The sequence below is a fragment of the Myodes glareolus genome, chromosome 15 (genome assembly GCF_982192425.1).
Source record: "Myodes glareolus chromosome 15, mMyoGla1.1, whole genome shotgun sequence".
NCBI lineage: Eukaryota > Metazoa > Chordata > Mammalia > Rodentia > Cricetidae > Myodes > Myodes glareolus.
In genome coordinates this window covers 67,796,142-67,814,595 of record NC_142040.1, presented here as the reverse complement: position 1 = coordinate 67,814,595, position 18,454 = coordinate 67,796,142, and the positions used below count along the sequence as shown (strand labels likewise).

General features: G+C 46.1%; 1 protein-coding gene across 3 annotated transcripts in view; it reads left to right on the top strand.

Annotated features, from left to right (window-relative positions):
- Nucleotides 1-18,454, top strand: part of Trio (trio Rho guanine nucleotide exchange factor) — a 286,618-nt gene that overhangs the window by 96,088 nt on the left and 172,076 nt on the right. For all 3 annotated transcript variants that reach the window (XM_085676587.2, XM_085676586.2, XM_085676588.2), the window contains exons 2-4: nucleotides 5,952-6,026; nucleotides 10,445-10,559; nucleotides 17,263-17,455. In XM_085676587.2, coding sequence (XP_085532713.2) covers nucleotides 5,952-6,026; nucleotides 10,445-10,559; nucleotides 17,263-17,455 — 383 coding nt within the window. The remainder of the gene's footprint in view (nucleotides 1-5,951; nucleotides 6,027-10,444; nucleotides 10,560-17,262; nucleotides 17,456-18,454) is intronic.

Genomic DNA, 18,454 nt, shown 5'->3' with positions numbered 1-18,454 from the left:
AAGGAGGCGCGTGGACAGGCACTTATGAAACTGGGAGAGGTTAGAGCCCCTTTTGTAATGACTTTGGACTACTGGCCTATTACATATTTATGAATTAACTTCCAGTGCACCACTAATGCTTGGTTAAGGTATCAGCAAAGTTTACAGATTGCTTCTTTTATTTCAGGGCATTTGTAAGACCCGAACAAGCCCTTGGTCTTTTGGTAGTTCAGCTTGTCCTGCATATTTTGTGGGTAAGAAATTAAAAGCCAGAGAGAGCTATTATAAGTTAACATTTCCTTGAATCAGTAAATCGTACATTTTTCTTTAGCCCTTAACTGTGTGATCTTATAGGCTGTCTCTTCTAAGAAAGGATGAATTAGCCAATCAGGTGGTTATTAAAGCAGTCATAGTTACTAAAAATTGGAATCCATATTGCCATGTGATTTTAGTGTGGTAGAATGTGAACATGCCGACATTCTTGATATGTGTACTTCATTTTTATATACAATTTGTAAATGTGGGTTGTGGTCATATATTTTTGTAAAAATTACACAAGTGTCAATTGATTGCATTTGGATTTTTTATGTTATTAAGAGTGAAAGTTTAACCTTTCGTTCCTAACGTTGTTTCATAAATAAAAAGGTTCACAGAAGATTCAGACTGGCTCAAATGCTTCTTTCCTGCAAGACACTGATCTAGAGGTTTGCACAGTTAAACCCCCCACAGTGCGAACGCTGCCTCCCTGCACTAGAGCCGGATCCTGCAGGCTCTGCAGTGAAGTGGCTTGCTCAGAGAGGGTGACGTCACCCTTTCTGCAGGTGGAACGAGGGCGGGGTCACCCCGCAGATGTGGAGTGTATCACCCTGCCCTTTGTGTTCAGGAGCTCTGTACACTAGCAGAGTGTCTGCCCATTAACTAATGAGTCAAATTCGCTAATTACCACCGAGGCTCGTCAGTAAGCGGGAAGCTACCAGCTCACCATTTAACATTTTTGCTGTGGTTGCTTTAGAGTACTGCCTTGTTTGTTAGTCTTGTTTGTGGAACAACCTGTGTTTCCCTAAGATTTGCTTCAGTTTTTGCGACAGGCAGCTTTTCAGTTTGCTACATGTGACGTGGAGCAGCTGACAGCTAGTGAGACCTGTGAGGTGGCCGGTCTGCACGCCATGGCAGATAATTCAGAATGAGACGCGGATGCAGCGCCATCAGAAGCTCCGTCTGTGGAGGAATAATTGGGGTTTTAAGTACCACGTTTTACTAAAAGAAAAAAAAAAACCCATCATTTATGTAGGTGAATGATTATGTAAAAGTTAAAATGACTAAAGTCTGCTAGAGGTCCTGAACGGATTACTAAGAGACCCTGTTTTAGTTTAAAAGCTGATTTACTCTTTACTCGCTGGCTTAGTTTTAGCTTAGATCTGTGTGCAGACCTACATGGAATAATGAGCCGTACAGGCTCTCACGTGTCCCGGAGACACCCCTGGTGCTCACGCTCCTGAGGGTGGACAAGGTGGACAACTGCTGTTCCGTTTTTTGTTGGTTGGTCTTGAAAACTGAAGGCCACAGTGGTGACCGAGCGAGCAAGCGGTCTCAGTGACTTGCTAAGGTCTGTCTGAGTGCCACACTTACCACAGGGTCAGAGAACCCGAAGTGGGCAACTGATCTGACCACTGGGCTGTGAGATTGTTAATGTTCGAGCCCACCGCTGCATCTAGAAGATTTCTCATTGCTAGATGATAACTGTGGAATTTTCCCTCCCAGGGTGAAGAGGGTAATTTTCCCTCTTACAATTGCAATCATGGTATGATTGAAGGCTAAATACACAGAGCTGATCTCTTACGAACTGAAAATAGAAAGTCGTGTGGGGCATTGGGAGAATGCCAGGAGGGAGATAGTCTGTCTGTTCACTAGTTTGTTCCTTTCAGTCCAGCACCCAGAGGTTTTGAACACTTTGTGCCTCATTCTGTCCAAAGCAAGTCGACTGAATGAGGAAGACAGAGAACACCCATTGCCAGACGGTGTAATATTTGTCACTCGAAGAAACAGGAGAGACTCGGGAGCACAGGCTTAGCCTTTATCCCAGGTTGACATGCTCCTGGCCAGACAGCGTTGTAAATATGTAACAGAATCCACTTGGACAGATAATATAGTATTTAACTTCAGGATGGAGCTGTCTTAAAATGAATATATTAAAATATTTAAATAGTCATATTTAGAGGAGGGAGGGGAGAGAATGAATTTGAAGCGAGAGAGAAGTTCTCCGGCCTGCTTACACAGTAATTCCCACTGATCATAAGTCCCGATTGCAGGCACTGTGTGATCATATGTGTTCATATTCTGAGCATGCACATTGTAGGCTGGATTCAAACAGCACTTGCTGCTTGCCCTTCAGTCCTCATCTGGGAAGCACTTCTGTCCCTAGACCAGTGTGTCATTAAATTTTACACTGGCTTCTCTGTCGTCCTCTGCTCTTTAGTGTAGGTTTTATGTAGCTTAAAAATGGACACAGATGCCCTGATTTGACCATTGACCTTCCCTGCCTCTTGTCCACCTTCCTCGCCATCTTCTTCTCGGTTTCCCAGATTGCTCCGTGTGGTCCTCCTGTCCATCAGCAGACCCTCTTGGCCATAGGAGTAAAACGTTGATGCCTCCTGGCCTCTGTCACAGAGATGTGCTGTGAGATTTCAGGACATCTTCAGACGGTGTTTGCTGCTGATAACCTCCCTGTGACCCCAGGAAGAGGTAGTGCTTCCAGGTGAAGGTCATTGAGTCCAGCAGTGAAACCCTTCTAACTCACGAGTCAAAGGGTTTTAGGAATTGGGCCTTTTCTGTGGTGTGGGCTAGAACCTGTTAGGCGACAAAGAAACCGTCTATTTTTAATTTTTGAAGAAAATTTGTTTTTAAGCAGCCGTACTCTGTTTTCATAAATAGCTCTCTAGGGCATGGACAGGAGCCTGCCTTTCTGATCAGATTCTGTGGTTGGGTTTTTTTGTTTGTTTGTTTTGTTTTGTTTTTTGCCCTTTCTGCTTTTTATTGAGTTACACGATCTAGTTGACAAAGTTTGAGAACTTATCATGCTTCCTGAGTCTTATACTTAGTGGGTGGGTTTTAAAACCTGGACATGGAATTTTCGATAATACTTGGTGACCCCCATCATATCAGTCATGCACTTGGCTTCTTCGTGTGGTTACCTTTATATTTCTCCTGTTTTAAATTCCTCCCTGTATCCCTTTACTGTGGAATCAGCAACCAGATATCACAATAAGATATCAGGAAGTCAGTGTCTGGACATGTGGTACATACCAGTGAAAATGTAACATACTTTACAGTTTGTCTGACCTGATTGCCTTCCCTCTCAGGAAGAGTTCTGTTTAATTGCATGGGGAAATTGGGGGGCTGATAAGACTCAACAACTGTGGCTCTCAGAAACTGAAGATGAGGTCGTCCGGGAGTGGGTCTGCAGCTCACAGGGGAACATAGGAAGTTGAGGTTTTCTCCGAAGCTTTCTTTCTCATACCGAGCTCGAATCAGTATGGTTTTCTTCCTGCATGGTGCCCGAAATACAGCAGCGCTAATCTGTGCTGTCCACTCCGTCGTGGCCATCAATAAGCAGATGTCGTTCAGAAGGTCATCAGTCGTCATCAGGAAAGCTTTGGAATTATGGCCCAAGTCACACAGCCCTTTCCTGGTGTATCCTCAGCGTTGGTGGAGGGTAATCTGTTGGGGATTCCATGATTGACAGGCGAAGCTCAGGTACTAGAGTGCAGAGCTGAGGACAGAGGTGGTGGCGCTGGCTTCTGTGAGGGTTTTGTCACGTGAATGGGTCTGGGTGTGCATTGGCTTGAGAATGGTGGGAGGTGGGCATCCTCTTCCCTGAGCAGCAGAGGGATTTCTCTTTCTCAGACGCCTTAGGTTTGGTCTATAGCTGTAATTCTCATTCTCGCGGGGCCCCTGCTGGCTATAAACACCGCATAGCTTTGTTTAGTGTCTGTGTGGACTTTCTCTTGGGGGACTGTCACCAGACTGACACTTTCGTGCTCGCCACACTGCCATCTTCACCCACCAGTGGAATCAAGTCTTCGTAGTGAGTCAGTGGCAGCCGGAGCTGAGACTAGATTGAATTCATTCAAGGGCTTTGAAGGAACCCAGGTTGAAATCGCAGAACTCTGGCTCGGGTGTTTTGCCCTCTAGAAATAAGCTCTGTTTCTCTGCCTGGTGGCTTGGAGAGCAAAGTGGCCTGGTGACCTGGAAACCTGAGCTCTGGGACAAGTTTATCAGTACCTGAGGGTCATGCCAGGAGTTCTCTCTCAGAGCCTTGGTCTTTGCCGCCTGCCTCTGCCTCCTCAGTGCTGGGGTTGAAGACATGCACCATCACTGCCTGTCTCAAATGTTGGATTTCTCAGAACCACTCAGAACTTGCACTCATATGCAAGGCTCGGAATAAAGCTAGAAGCTTGGGCCACTGAAGTTGAGACTTAGTTTGAGTCCCCTCCCCCCGATTTTTCCTCCCTCTTTTAACTATTGCAGTGCAGCCCTGAGTGTAACCGAGTTCTTGCTTTAACAGCTCCGCAGGCCTCCACCGGGCCTGTCCTCACTAACAGCTCCGCAGGCCTCCACCGGGCCTGTCCTCACTAACAGCTCCGCAGGCCTCCACCGGGCCTGTCCTCACTAACAGCTCCGCAGGCCTCCACCGGGCCCTGTCCTCACTAACAGCTCCGCAGGCCTCCACCGGGCCTGTCCTCACTAACAGCTCCGCAGGCTTCCACCGGGCCTGTCCTCACTAACAGCTCCGCAGGCTTCCACCGGGCCTGTCCTCACTAACAGGCAGAGTGAAGAAAGGGCAAACTCAACACCATTCCCTTTTTCCAAGTACACACTCCAGTGTTCGAGAGAGAATTGCCATGTAGCCCAGGGTGGCCTTGACCTAGGGATCTTCCTGGTGAGAGTCCATGTGTAAACAGATACATCAGGGCTGGGTCAATGTGACAATATTGGAACAGAAACCCATTCATTTAATACTTTTTGCGTCTTAGACTGCATCTGTCACCAGATGTGTGACCAAGATAGCATTTTGGATCCTTTTCTTGTACTGTTTGGCAAAGCCAGAAAAATGGGGATGAGAAGCTCTCTTATTTTCTCCCCAGAGTGTCTGCTAGTGATGGCAGTTGCAGTGCTAGGTGTAATGGGCATCCGGCCTTAGACAGAGTCCAAGACAGTATCCTAAGGCCTGCCTGTGACTGAGAGAATCTTTATCCCACATTGTTAGGTGAGCAGGCTGGGCATGTTTGGACCGCAGTTCATTCTACTTAGATGCTGCAGGCTGCATTCTGATTTTTCATAAAAATGGTGCATGGTTCTCTAAGATTTTTCCGGGGTGGAGAAGAGTTAGTTTTTAGTGAATGACCTTGGCACCTCAGAAGTTGGAGTAGCAGTATGCTGCCTTAGCCATTGAAATTCCTTTGCAGGCCACAACCCACAAACGTAGAAGGAGCAAGCCAGGAGGGAGCAGTTGCCAGTGTGGGTTACTCGCGACCCCCTCTGTCTACCGAGCAAGGATTGTTACTAACCTGGCTTGGAAGACCGAGAGAAGGAAGCTTCGCGCTCCCCCTAGAGGCTTTACTCTGCTACTACAAGCAGACTTTACAAAAAGCTGCGAATGCTGCAGTTTTCTTTGACAGTTACCCAAATTTTACAAGGTTAGAATGGAGATTAGCCAATGGGACTGACTACATTTTGTGTCATCTGGGAACAGATTGTTACTGCTAGCACAGCTGAGGGTCTTTTGGGATACCGTCTCTAGTCATGTGTAAAGACATTAAAATAGAAGAAAATGCTGGGGTCAAAGTCTCCTGTGTTCACACATGGTCATGTTCTTTAATTGGTTTACTGGTAATGATGCACATCAAGTTGCTGGCACTGGGTACAATGTCGGTCAGGCTGCCCGCTGACTGTTTTCTCTCTGTGTCTTTCAGGGTTTCGGAAAAATGACGAAATGAAAGCTATGGATGTTTTGCCAATTCTGAAGGAAAAAGTCGCCTATCTCTCAGGTAAAACTGGCTTTCTAGTCTGCTGTACTTGACTGCTTAGAGTTTGACTGAAGCAGCTCACTTGACACAGCATAAAAAAGCATCGGCATTTCATGGACTTCTAAAACTTGCATTTTTGGAAATTAACGCCCCAGGCATTTTTGATGCAGTGTATACATCGTAAGCCAGCAAACACTGCTGATCAAACTCTGCCCTGCTTGTCACTCTGCAAACACTTAGCTGCTTTGCCTGTGCGGTTAAGTGGAGCAGCTGCTTGTTAGAGTTAAACGCCTTAGTGTCAGCAGTTGGGAGTGTGACCGTGCAGACGCACTCAGGAGCTTTTAACCTCCTGTCCCAGCTCTTCTCCTCCAGGGATACCCGTTCCTGGCATTGTTAGAAGCCACATCTTCAGCTGGCTGTAAAGTCCTGGCAGTTTCTCCTGGCTGATGGCTCCCTATAAGAAGGCACTTGCTTTTCAGTTTCCTGCCTCCCCGTGCAGTGTGCATTTTGACAGCCCAGACCCCTTGCCCATGTCCACTGTCTCTCTGCACAAGGATGGCCATGCTTCTGGCCTTTGTGCCTTCTCGCTGGGAACTATGTGCAGGTTTATAATATTGTAACAGCTCCCCTGTGCTTCTGGATGCTGTTCCCTCAGTACCTTTCCACTGTCTAAACCATACTGTGCCAGCCAGATATCACCTTTGCTGGGCTCTCAGGTTAATTCACACCACTGTAACCACTTTGTTCTGGGTGTCCTAAGGGCATGTGGTTCTGTGTGTATTTAAGATGAGGCTTCCATAAGCGTTTTTGCTAGTCTTGTGTTTGATTGCTCTTTTAGCCCTTAAGATTGTCTGCTGATTTTGGAGAAGTTAATCTAATATATAATGAATTTGCATTGTTAGTAAAGAGTGCAATCGTACACAGAAAAAGGAGGATTTGAGTTTGTTAGAAATACTTGGATGGATGCATGAATGGATGGATGGATTGCAGTGGATAGATGATAGGTAGGTAGGTAGGTAGATAGATAGATGATAGATAGGCGACTGACTAACTCATGGATTAAATCCACTGAGTTTTGAAAGTAGTGTTTATTTAATCTTTTCAAGACGAGTCATTCCCAATACTTTGTATAATGGCGTGTATCAGTTTTTAAACTACTGGTTTTGTACTTAAAGTTGGAGTAACTGAAAGATTATACTTCTGAATCCAAGAGGTATCATGAGAAAGTTCCGCAGGTCCCTCTGTCTGGAACGCCAAGCCTGGGTCTGAGGAGAAAGCCTGCTGCCCATCTGCGCCTGGGCGCCAATACTCCATGTCCACCACTCTGCTATTGCTGGAAGTGCGGGAGGTGAGGTGGGCGTACAGACAGGTGGTGGAGGTGACTGCTGGATTTTATTTGCCTTCATTCCTTTATTAGGCAGTTAATTCAGAATTTATTACTATTGCATTTTTACTTAACTTACGGTCAAACCTAAACCTTCTTGCCTTTTAACTAATCAAAAAATAAATTCACCACTCTTTGGAGTTTCTTAAGTCTTCAGTGAAAGTTCGATTCTGCAGGGTTAGAGCCTTGGTGGAGGTGGTTTGCAGTGACCGCAGATGAGGATAGAACATTTTAAATTATTAAGAACAGCAGAGCTTTAACCAGCCATGCAAGCAAAGCATAGGTAAGAGGTGTTACCACACTCTCAGCATTTCCCAGCTTCTGACCGGAATTATCTGGGTCTCATGAGCTCACGTGACAGTTTTAGGCTATTGTTATCTTGTGTATGAGAGGAAAAGGGAGATATTGTAAAAATAAATTAATTACGTATATGGTATTTTTAGGACACGTTCCAATGAACAAATGGATTCTCAAAAATAATTTTTACTTCTAACTTCATTTATCTTTTATTTAACTGTGGTATAATTTTGCATACTATTACAGTCCTTTTGAAAGTAGATTTTAGTGTAGCCGCGGGTTGTACAGCCATTACCATGGTCTGCAGTTGTGCAGCCGTCACCATGATCTGCAGGTTGGACAGCCATTGCTAGCGTCTCCTTCTAGAGCATTTTTATCATTCCTCAGAGAACTCCCTTTCTCTTGTTTTCCCATCCTCCCTTTTCTCTGCCTGAGAAATCACTCGTCTACTTAAGTTTTGTGACTTCAGTTTGTAACATGTGAGGGATTTTTGTGGTACCTTTGCAAAAGCGCCCCATAAATCAGTGTTATGTGATGGACCCTGTAATCCAGTAGGCAGAACGAGCTAATCCCTAGAATTGCATAACAGTAATAGCAAAAAGAGAAGTGTTCTTAATTATAGTGACTTGTCTAGGCCCAAACCTGATACTGTAATGATGTGTACCTGTTTGTAAACTACTGGTTTTGTACTTAAGCTGGAGTAACTGAAAGATTGTACTTCTGATTCTAAGAGACACCATGAAGAACCACAGGGCCGTCCCTCTTGAACTCTGAGTGTAGGTCTGAGAAGAAAGCCCCTGCCCATCTGCCCCTGGGCACCGAGATCTCTGTTGTAGCAATCTGTTCTTCCTGGAAGTGCGAGCGGTGGACGCATGGATGCACACAGAGAGATTGCAAGTTTGAGGATAGCCGCCTGGGCTGCAAATGGAACAGCCTTTATTAGTGAACTCTAGTTAGAGCTACAAGTTAATAGAGGTGGGCCAGATTTTTATGAGTGATTCTGAGATACTGAGACACGCTTGTTTGGTTGACATCTCTAAAAGCCAGTTAGAATGTCTTAAACTTGAACTTGACCTTGTCAAAATACACATTGCTCTTAGACAGTAGCATGTGAGTTCTCTACAGGAGAAACCTTCCTCTGTCACGGTCAAATGCTCTGGTTGTCCTCTTGTTCTTGATGTAACTTTTCTCTGACTCTCAAGCTAATCACATTTTACTTTACAGTTCTCCTACTCATCTGTCATTTTGTTTGTTCTTTTTTTAATTAAATTTTTTTATACAATGTCTTTTGGTCATGTTTTTCTCTTACCCCCAGATCCTCTCTACCTCCCTCCCTGTCAACTTGGTTTTCTCTCTCACTCTCTTTCAAAACAAAAAACAAAACAAAACAAAAAAACAAGATCCCCTCCAATAAAACACCCATAAAAACAAAAATCAAAATGAATAAGCAAAGACCAATCTTGCGAGAACCACAAAGGTGTGTATACACACGCGCGCGCGCGCGCGCACACACACACACACACACACACACACACACACATATGGTTATATGTATCAATATATTAAGGGATGTGGGGGAGAATAGACTCACGGAACCAGGGCCAAAGGAGCTGGGAACCAGCTACACACTGCTTCATGCCACGTGAGTCTTTACAACCCTAGAGATCACTACCACCCTCCCTCCTTCCTTAGATGTGGTCATGACCTCAGACCAGAAGCTAATTGGGTGAATGAATTCCCACAACGGATCAATAAGACCGCCCTCCCAAACCAGACAATGTAGAATGAAACAGAAAGTCCACAAAAATACAATGGTATTCAGTTTGTGTTGGCCAAATATTCCTGAGCATGAGGTCTACCCTGGGTTGTGGTTGGTATACCCAGTGAGACTCCATTGAAAAAAACTAATTTTTCAGTTATCAAAGAGTGTCAATTACAGACAGCTTCTTGGTTGGGGGTAGGACCCCATGTCTCTTCCCCTTGTGCTGGAACCCTATCTGGATTGAACCTGTGCAGGTCTTTCGTGTGCCGCCGCAGTCTCTGTGAGTTCATGTGTGCCTCAGACCGCTATGAAAGATGCTGCTTTCTTGGCATCACCCGTCACCTCTGGGTCTTACAACTCCTGCCCCCTTTTCTCTGTGGCTCCCCGATCCCCGAGGGGAAAGGTTTGATGAGAACACCCTGGCCACTGCCATGAGAGGCCTCAGACCCCAGTTTGTGTAAAACCAGTCATTGGCATGTCGTTTGAAGAACATTTTTGTTTACCCTTTAAGTCTGAGAGAATAAGATTTCCCTTGGCAGAAAAAAGAAAATTTTGAGTGCAAGAGATGGAAGGAAAGGGGAGTGTAAGGGGACTAGAGAGAGGAGGGCGAGAGAGAGAGAGAGAGAGAGAGAGAGAGAGAGAGAGAGGGAGAGAGAAGCAAGAGAGAAAAGGTTGTTCAGAGAAACACAGCATTTGTACTAGAGTGTCCTGGTACCCATCTCTCCAAACTCAAATGAAGTGTTTCTTCCTGTATATTAGAAGAAAAAGACAAGGTCATGTGTGGCATCTTCCTATTGCCCCTTAGAACCATGAGAGCACAAGGTGGGCAGAGAAGGCACCGCCTCTAGGACTTGTGATGTCCTGTCTGACTCTGTGGGAGGTTTGGCTCCTGTTCTGCCCGGACGGATGGGTGAAGCTGCTGGACTTGTGAGGGCACGTAGCAAGTTCTGTCTGATCTTGCCTCGCCTAAGTGTGCTCCCAACGTTTATTTTGTAGGTGGTAGAGATAAGCGTGGAGGTCCCATCTTAACCTTTCCAGCCCGCAGCAACCATGACAGAATACGGCAGGAGGATCTCAGGAGACTCATTTCCTATCTAGCCTGCATTCCTAGGTAAGTTCTCGGCAACTGTTTATTGTCTACTTTACCTGCAGTTCCCGCCGTTCCAAGTGTGGCCTGCTGTCTAGAAAACAGTTAAAGAATAGGTCTAACTCCAAGGAGATCAAACATAAAATTAAGCACATCAACTTTCTTTTCTTTTCTTTTCTTTTTTTGAGCTTTTCTATTAAAATGTTCATTGGAATACAATCACTGTGTGTCTGCAGTGACCAAGTAACAGAGCCTGCAAGGGCGGAGTACATGCATAGCATGTGCAGGGTCATGGGTTCCATGCCTGGCACCTGAAATTGAATTTGATATTCATTCAGGTGACTCAAAACTAATTGAGTGATTGGAAAAGTAGGGGCATCTAATAATTGGTTATCTGATTACAAAGTCTGCATTGATATAATTAGAAAAGGTTTACTTTTCATTGATATTGTACAACCAGTTCATGTACACTGTGGCTCATCTGTGTGATATAGTCTTCAAACAGTGTGTGTGTGTGTGTGTGTGTGTGTGTGTGTGTATGGGGGGAGAATTTATGAGCATATATGTAGAACGTAGACAGACCAGTGTAACAAACACTTATGCACTTATAACTGAGTTTCTCCGTTTATCAGATTTTACCAATCTTGATTGTTCTCCATAGTTTTCCCCTGGAGTATTTTATGACATCCCCATCATTGATCAGTTTTCCAGCTCATAAACACTTTAGTGTGCTTGGTGATGCGTCATCTACTGAAGGCTGTCACTTCATTTCTTCATCTTGATTTACTCTTGTTGTTAGAGTCCCAAGTGAAAGAAATAGCATTTTGTTTGGCTTTGTTTAAAGAGTAAATTAACAGGTACCTGGTGTTTTTTGCCCGGTGATGATGGAGAAGGCTATGTGGAGGCCCTGTTGGAGAGAGGTGCACACAGCCCTAGTTCCCTCTCCTCTGAAGTCAAGCTCAGTGTCTCCCGGGAGCACTCCAGAACGGATGCATCTTTCTTTATAGATAGGCAGTAGGATCAATAAACGTCATCAGCAAATTAATAGTGTGGCTATTTTCTTGGACATAGAGGTTTGCTTGTAATACAATTGGTGTGGTCATTTGTGAAAGGTTGTGAGAGGCACACACCCAGCTTTCCCTTTCTGTATAGGTTCTTGGGGCCTTTGGTACCTCTGTCTGCTCCATTAATACTCTTCTGAGATGTGCAGGTGGCCCTCGGCTTAGCTCTTGGCCAGATAGTGTAGAACTCATGGCCATGTGGAGAGAAGTGCGCTGATGGAGGCCTAGACTAGTGCCCCGGGACCACGCCACGGTGACTGCCGTTGGCTTTCGGATGTGTGACGGTGACTACAGTCAGTATGTTCTGGGGTCATTGTGAGTGCTGAGAAAGGGTGTCCATGTGCACCTCCCACAGTGATTGATGTGTGGGAGCTGTCTGAGAAACAGTGCAAGACTTTCGTTCTTCCATATTCTGTCTTCTTTGTTTTCCCTTTGTCACAGAGCCACTAGGTAAAGATTACGATCTTTGGCCACAAGTCCCAGCAGTGAACCTAAGTGTGACTTGTGCTCCTGTGGTGTTTGGGTTACCACTTCTATCCCCTTGAAACACATCAACAGTTAGGGACTTGTCACACAAGTGTGACGACCGGAGTTTGTATTGCCAGCATGCACAAATGTCAGTTAGGTGTGCTGCTCTTCTTGGGATCCAGCCTTGGGAGGTGGAGCCAGGGATTCTCAGAGCAAGATGACTAGGCAGCCTAGCCATGTCAGTGAACTCTAGGTTCAACTGAGAAACCCTGCCTCGGCAAATAACGGTAGAAATGAGAGCCAGGATGATTCCTGTATCCACCTTGGCCCTCCAAGTGCATGCGTACACGTGAACATGTAGCACCCACAAACATGGAAAAAGGGGGAAAAGCCCACAGTTTGGGTCCACAGAGTCCACTTTGCAGTATCCTTTCCAACCCATGTCAGGATGTGCACCCGTGGCGGGAACCTGCCTGGCACCCTGGGGTTCCTGCAGGTGTGAAAACAGCCTTCCTGCGTGCCTTTCTTTTATGCTCCCTAACGCTAGGGTGTTCACCTCCTTTAGGCTGTTTTCTGGTAGCTAAACTGATAAACTCTCCTGACGCCCTGGCTCTAGTTGCTCACGAGTGGCGTGAAGACCGTGAGTGCGCTGATTAGAGAACACTCAGGAGGCTTTCCTCTCTCAGAACTCAGGGAAGTGGGTTTTCCTTTTAAAAGATTCACTTCAGAAGGGGCCTACGTTTTCTCCAAGTTTTTTGTCTTATGGATGACATGAGTCTCTTAGGAAAAACTGCTAGATTAACTAGTTAAAGTCGCATTTTCCCAAGATCAGCTTCCGTCTTCAGAAGGCAGGGCTAGGAGACCAAGTTTTATGTGTCCCTTTGGTGTGGAGCAGTTAGACTTGGGCGTGTGTGCAGGTCACTGCTCTTCCTAGGATACCTTGCTTTGAATATGGAAAAACAAAACAAACCACAAAAGACCCTTTGTGCCCAGCTCAGTTCATGTGTTGTGATTGCCATGGTGGGGAAGCTGGTGGCTAGGGACAGTTTGATGGTGGAGGAGGCAGAAGAGTTATTCCTTCTGTAAGCCATGCATAGTACCTTCTGGTTTGCTCTTCACTTGTGCCTGTTGGTAAGCTGGAGTTATAAAGGGTCCCCTTTAAGCCCCTTTCAACTAGAAAGGCTTTACAGTTTACCTGCATATCGCCTAGGACCATGCTAGGAGAAAGACAGGTTGTAAGGTCATATTAATAATATCATGGTTTAGTGAAGACCAATAAATGAAACATAGTCTGCCAAACTGCCCTTAGTAAAGCAAACAAGATAGATTGCAACAGTTTTCTGTGGCCCTGGCATGGGCTGCTTCAGCAATGTGTAAGCTTCATCTGAGACTTAGCAGCCAAACATGTCTCCTCCTGGGCCATGGCTGCCCTAGCTCCATCTGGATCCCTGTACTTTCTGTACACAGAACCTTGGAGGACCACAAGCCCAGTTAGAACCCACGGAGACCAGGATGCTTAGTGTTCGTGAGCTGGGAACATTAGGCTTGATGATTGGGGCCAGGAAACAGCTGTTGCCTGTGATGTTAGCAGCGTCATGGCCCTGGCCTTGCTCTGGATGGGGAGCAGTGAGAGCAGCAGTGTTGGGGGGTGGAGCCACTTGTCAGCCGCAGCCAGTCCATGTGTACACAGGGAACGTATTCCTCACTTTCTTATTGCTGTAGCCAGATGCCCGGCAGGAGAGTAGTTTTTGATTGATTGATTATCTGTATTATGTGGTCTGTGTGGGGGGGTGCAAGCCAGAGCAGGTGCCTACAGAGGCTGAGGTGGTGGCTTCCTGGAGCTGAAGTTTAGGGGTAGTAAGTTGCTGCATGTGGGTGCTGGGAACTGAACCTGGGCTCGCTGCATGAGCAGCAGGTGTTTTTAACCACTGAGCCTCAGGGCTGATTTTTTTTTTAACTCACGGTTTCAACTGGTGTCAGTCAGAGTGAGAGCGCTGCCATAGCAGAGAGTTTCACATCATGGGCGCAAGAAGGAACGCAAGAGAGGACAAGGGAGGGGGTCAGGCAAGGATGTGTTTAGTAACCTACTTCTTGGGGTAATATCATCATGATGAACGTATCAAGGGGGAATCCATTCATTAGGTCAGAATTCCATGATCTTTCCTGGAAATCCCATCAGATACTTCAGAAAGCGTCCTCTACTAACGAGTCAGATACTGCAGAAGGTGTCCTCTACTAACCCGATCAGTTACGGTGACATGACTAGCCCCCACAGGGTACTAACAGGTTACTGTAGCTTTTCCAAACATCATTGGGTCATGCTGTAGTTTCCTTCCCATCACTGATTAAACTCCCTGACCTAAAGCAAGATGGGACAGAACGGGCTTATTTGGCTTACACTTCTGGGTCCTAATCCATCATTGGAAGTTAGGACAGGAACTGAAGGTAGAAACATGAAGCAGGAACCACGGAGGAGTGCTGTTGCTGGCTTGCTCCCCGAGCCATGCTCATTTCGCTTCCTTCTACAGCTCAGCTCACCCTCCCACAGAGTGCTGGGCCTTCCACATCAATCAAGACAGTTCCTCACAGATGTGCCTATGGACCAACCGGTCTGAGCCGGGAAATCCCTCAACTGAGACTCTTCAGATGACTCTAGGCTGTGTAACACAGACAGCTAAAGCTAATTAGGACAGATGATAAGCAAGACCTCTGGGCCATCTGTTTCCTCTCTTGGCTTTAACCACTGTGCTCCAAACCTGCGAGCCAGCACTCCTCTGAGTTTCACAGTAGGCATTCCTGGGATATTTGTGTGGCACACCTTCTAGAATCACGAGGGCGTCCTGTTGGACTTTGCATTTGTGAAACTTTGAAAACTAGTTACTGTGATGGCGTGAGCCAGCGCAGGGAAGAAAATGAAGGGCTTGGAGGTATTGGAGGGTGAAGGGCAGAGGGAGGAGGAGCCAAGCCCAGGCCTGAGAGAGTGAAGGCAGCTTTACTTGACATTTATTTCCTTTGCATGGTAACAATGCCTAGCAATGATAGCCTTCTGGTCTTGCAGTTGAGAGTAGTCTTGGAAGATGATTGCATAGGCTGAAATCTTAGAGGTGGGAAGTGTGTTAGGAGCAGACCACCCTCACACCTCACTGAGATCTCACCAGGTCTCAGGTGTGTTTCCTAGACTTAGGCTAGCCTTTATGTTGTTATGGTCAGGTGTTGGCATCTACCCAGAGTGGATGGTTGGAGTCTATTTGTAATGATGGACTATAGTGGTGTCTTAGCTCTGGAGTCATTTGGAAGCCAGCACTGAATTTTTATAAATATCCTTGGTGTTATAACATAGCAAGAACACATACTTTTCTTCCTCTTTAAGGATACCTTCTCTCTCTCTCTCTCTCTCTCTCTCTCTCTCTCTCTCTCTCTCTCTCTCTCTCTCGTTTCCCTGGTTTTGTTTTCTTTTCTGAGCCAAGTCTCACGTAGCCTAGGCTGTCACAGAAATACAGTATATATTTGAAGATAGCCTTGAACTTCTTATCTTCCTGTCTCCACCTCCGAGGTGTTGAGAGTACAGACATGTACCCCCCACATCTCCTTTATGCAGTCTGGCAATCGAACCCAGATGTTTGTTCCTGTTAGACCGGACACCTTGCCCACTGAGATACAACCCTAGCCCTCCACGTGTATTTAATATTTGCTGCAGATATACATCATGCAGACTTTCCATTTTCTCCAGTGTTGTGATTTAATGAAATTAGCAACTTCTCCCCACCCCTGTGTCTTTCAGAGATGGGGCTTGCTGTTGCCCCGTCTAGTCCCCCGCTTGGCTGCCATGCCCTCCTTCCTCAGCATCTGCTGCAGCTGACCCTTTTGTTTGTTTAACTGACAAGAACCCAGAGAGGAAGAGCATGGTGCTCCTAACACAGTCTTGGTTTGTGCCAGGAGCCAGCATTGCTACCCACTGCCACGTTCATGCCGTCTGTGTGACCAGATGTGAAGATGAATGCAATCGTAGTCCAGGCACAAACCTCGATGTTTCTCACAGAGCTTGCCAGAATGGTGCAAGAACCCCTATTGGGACAGGACTGGAGGAAAGAGACCACAGTCGGACTTTGGAAAGTTCCCAGCATTGTCACCCATGCCAGTGGGTTGTTGGCTTTGCTTGTGCTCTTGGGAATCCTGAAGTAGTTGCTGTCCCAAACCTGAGCCCTGCATGCCACACTGTGAGTTTGTAACCCCTTAGTGCTCCCCAGGGGCCTTTGTCTGTGGTAGTTATTAAACTAGTGTGTCACCAGTTAACAATACACAAAAGGCAAGTGAAATAAGTGGTTGCCATTTGAAAGACTTCAACACCATAGCTATGAAGAATTAGATTCTTAAAGGCTTTTGAAGCTGAACCCGGTTTGAATATGTCATTTTGTCTTGATTCCTTTGTGGCCCGATTCTGTTCTCTGACCCAGGGCGGGGGTCAGGCATTGCTGAGCTGCCCAGGTAAAAGGGCATTGCACTCTGGTTCTGGAGGTCAAGCAGTCAAGTGTATGGGTACTTCACCAAGAAGTTTTCTCTCACTGTAGAAGCTTCAGCTGGTAGCGCACTCCCCCCTCCCCCCCTTCCGTGTGTGTGTGTGTGTGTGTGTGTGTCCCCTATGACTCCACAGGAACATGCATGTTGTGTGTAGTAGATGCACTTGTGTGGGCATGGTCTTGGAAGGTCAGAGGAGGGTATTGGATATCCTGCTCTGATGTTTGGGCCTTACCAAAACCGTGTCTCTGAGCCTGGAGCTAGGCTAGCAGCCAGCAAGCCCCAGGATCCTTCTGTCTCCATCCTCCACAGTACTGGGTTTACAGGAATGTATGGCCACATGGTCCCCCACCATCTTATTTTGTTTCTGTAAGTGTTTTGCCTGCCTGTCTTAACTGTGCACTGCCCCCTGTCCCACCACCCATGCAGTAGCCATGAAAGCCAGAAGAGGGTCTTAGATTCCCTGGGGCTGGAGTTAGAAATGACTGTGAGCTACCAAGTGAGTGCTGGGAAAGGAACCTGGGTCCCTTAGAAGAACAATCAGTGCTCTCCATCTTAAAACACCCCAGTTTTTTCTAGTGTGGGCAGCGGGGATTTGAACTCTGGTCCTCATACTTGTGCAGCAGGTGCTCTTACCAGCTGGGCCGTCTCTCTAACTCCCCGACCTCTTTCTCTCTGTGTAGTGAAGAGGTCTGCAAGCGAGGTTTCACAGTGATTGTGGACATGCGCGGCTCCAAGTGGGACTCCATCAAGCCGCTGCTGAAGATCTTGCAGGAGTCTTTCCCTTGCTGCATCCACATCGCTCTGATAATCAAGCCTGACAACTTCTGGCAGAAACAGAGGACGAATTTTGGGAGTTCTAAATTCGAATTTGAGGTAACATTCTCTGGGTAGCCAGAGCCTAAACTCAAAGACGTGGTTAATAAGCTGGTGTGTCCTTGTGATGGTGGACTGATGAGGGTCTAAGAGCCGTTTATTGAGCAGGACCTACATGTCTTGTATACATATAATAAGTAGAGTTCATTATTGCATAAAGTAAAAGGCTTTGTTCCTCATCCCACAGTGGTGGCTTTTGACGCGGGTTCAGATTTCCGTTCTCTGGGGTTGGGATGTGGAGCTGCTGGTCCTTGGAAGAAGTCTGTTCCTGGCACCTCACCTGAATAGCTCCCCCTGTCAGCCCAGGGCTGTGTGGCTGAAGCTGTGTGGTGACTGCTTTATCCTGGAGCTGAGGAAATGGCAGAGGGATGGAGTTTATCCCGTCATTGATAGTGGGGAGAATTGTTGGCCACTTTACATGTTGAGTCTTTCCTTTGTAAAAGCGGAGGTAATCGTTCAAGAACTGTACAGTTCTGCCTTCAGCTAGGCCTGGACGATGGCTGTCAGGTGGTTATAAAAAGTAAACCAAAGCCTGCTAATTTATTTTTCTTCCCACTGCGAGCCTCCACTCTTTAAGCCACTGCAGTTCTGACAAGGCTTTTGATGTGGTCAGTTTAATATGATGATTATAGGAGGAAAGTATTCCTGGCAGCTTGAAGCTTGGCTCAGGTTCTGTTCTGTAATAGGACTGGAATAGTTTCTTGTAATAAATTATAACCGTTCCCAGTGGAACGAAGAGCTTGCTGTTTCTGCCTTCTCTGTCTGGTTATTAGGTTTCAATGTACAAGAATCACGTTTTAAGGTAAATAATATTACAAAGTAACGACGTATCAGCTGCTGCACTTTTCACAGTGTCTGCTTGTGTGCACGACTTGATTTTAAAATGTCTTTCTATAGTGCTGATTTTTCTATCTGGAATTGGAATTTGATTTTAATTTAAATTTGAAACTACTTTCAAGTGGTTCGAGTGAAATATATAGTACACTTTTATTCTTATTT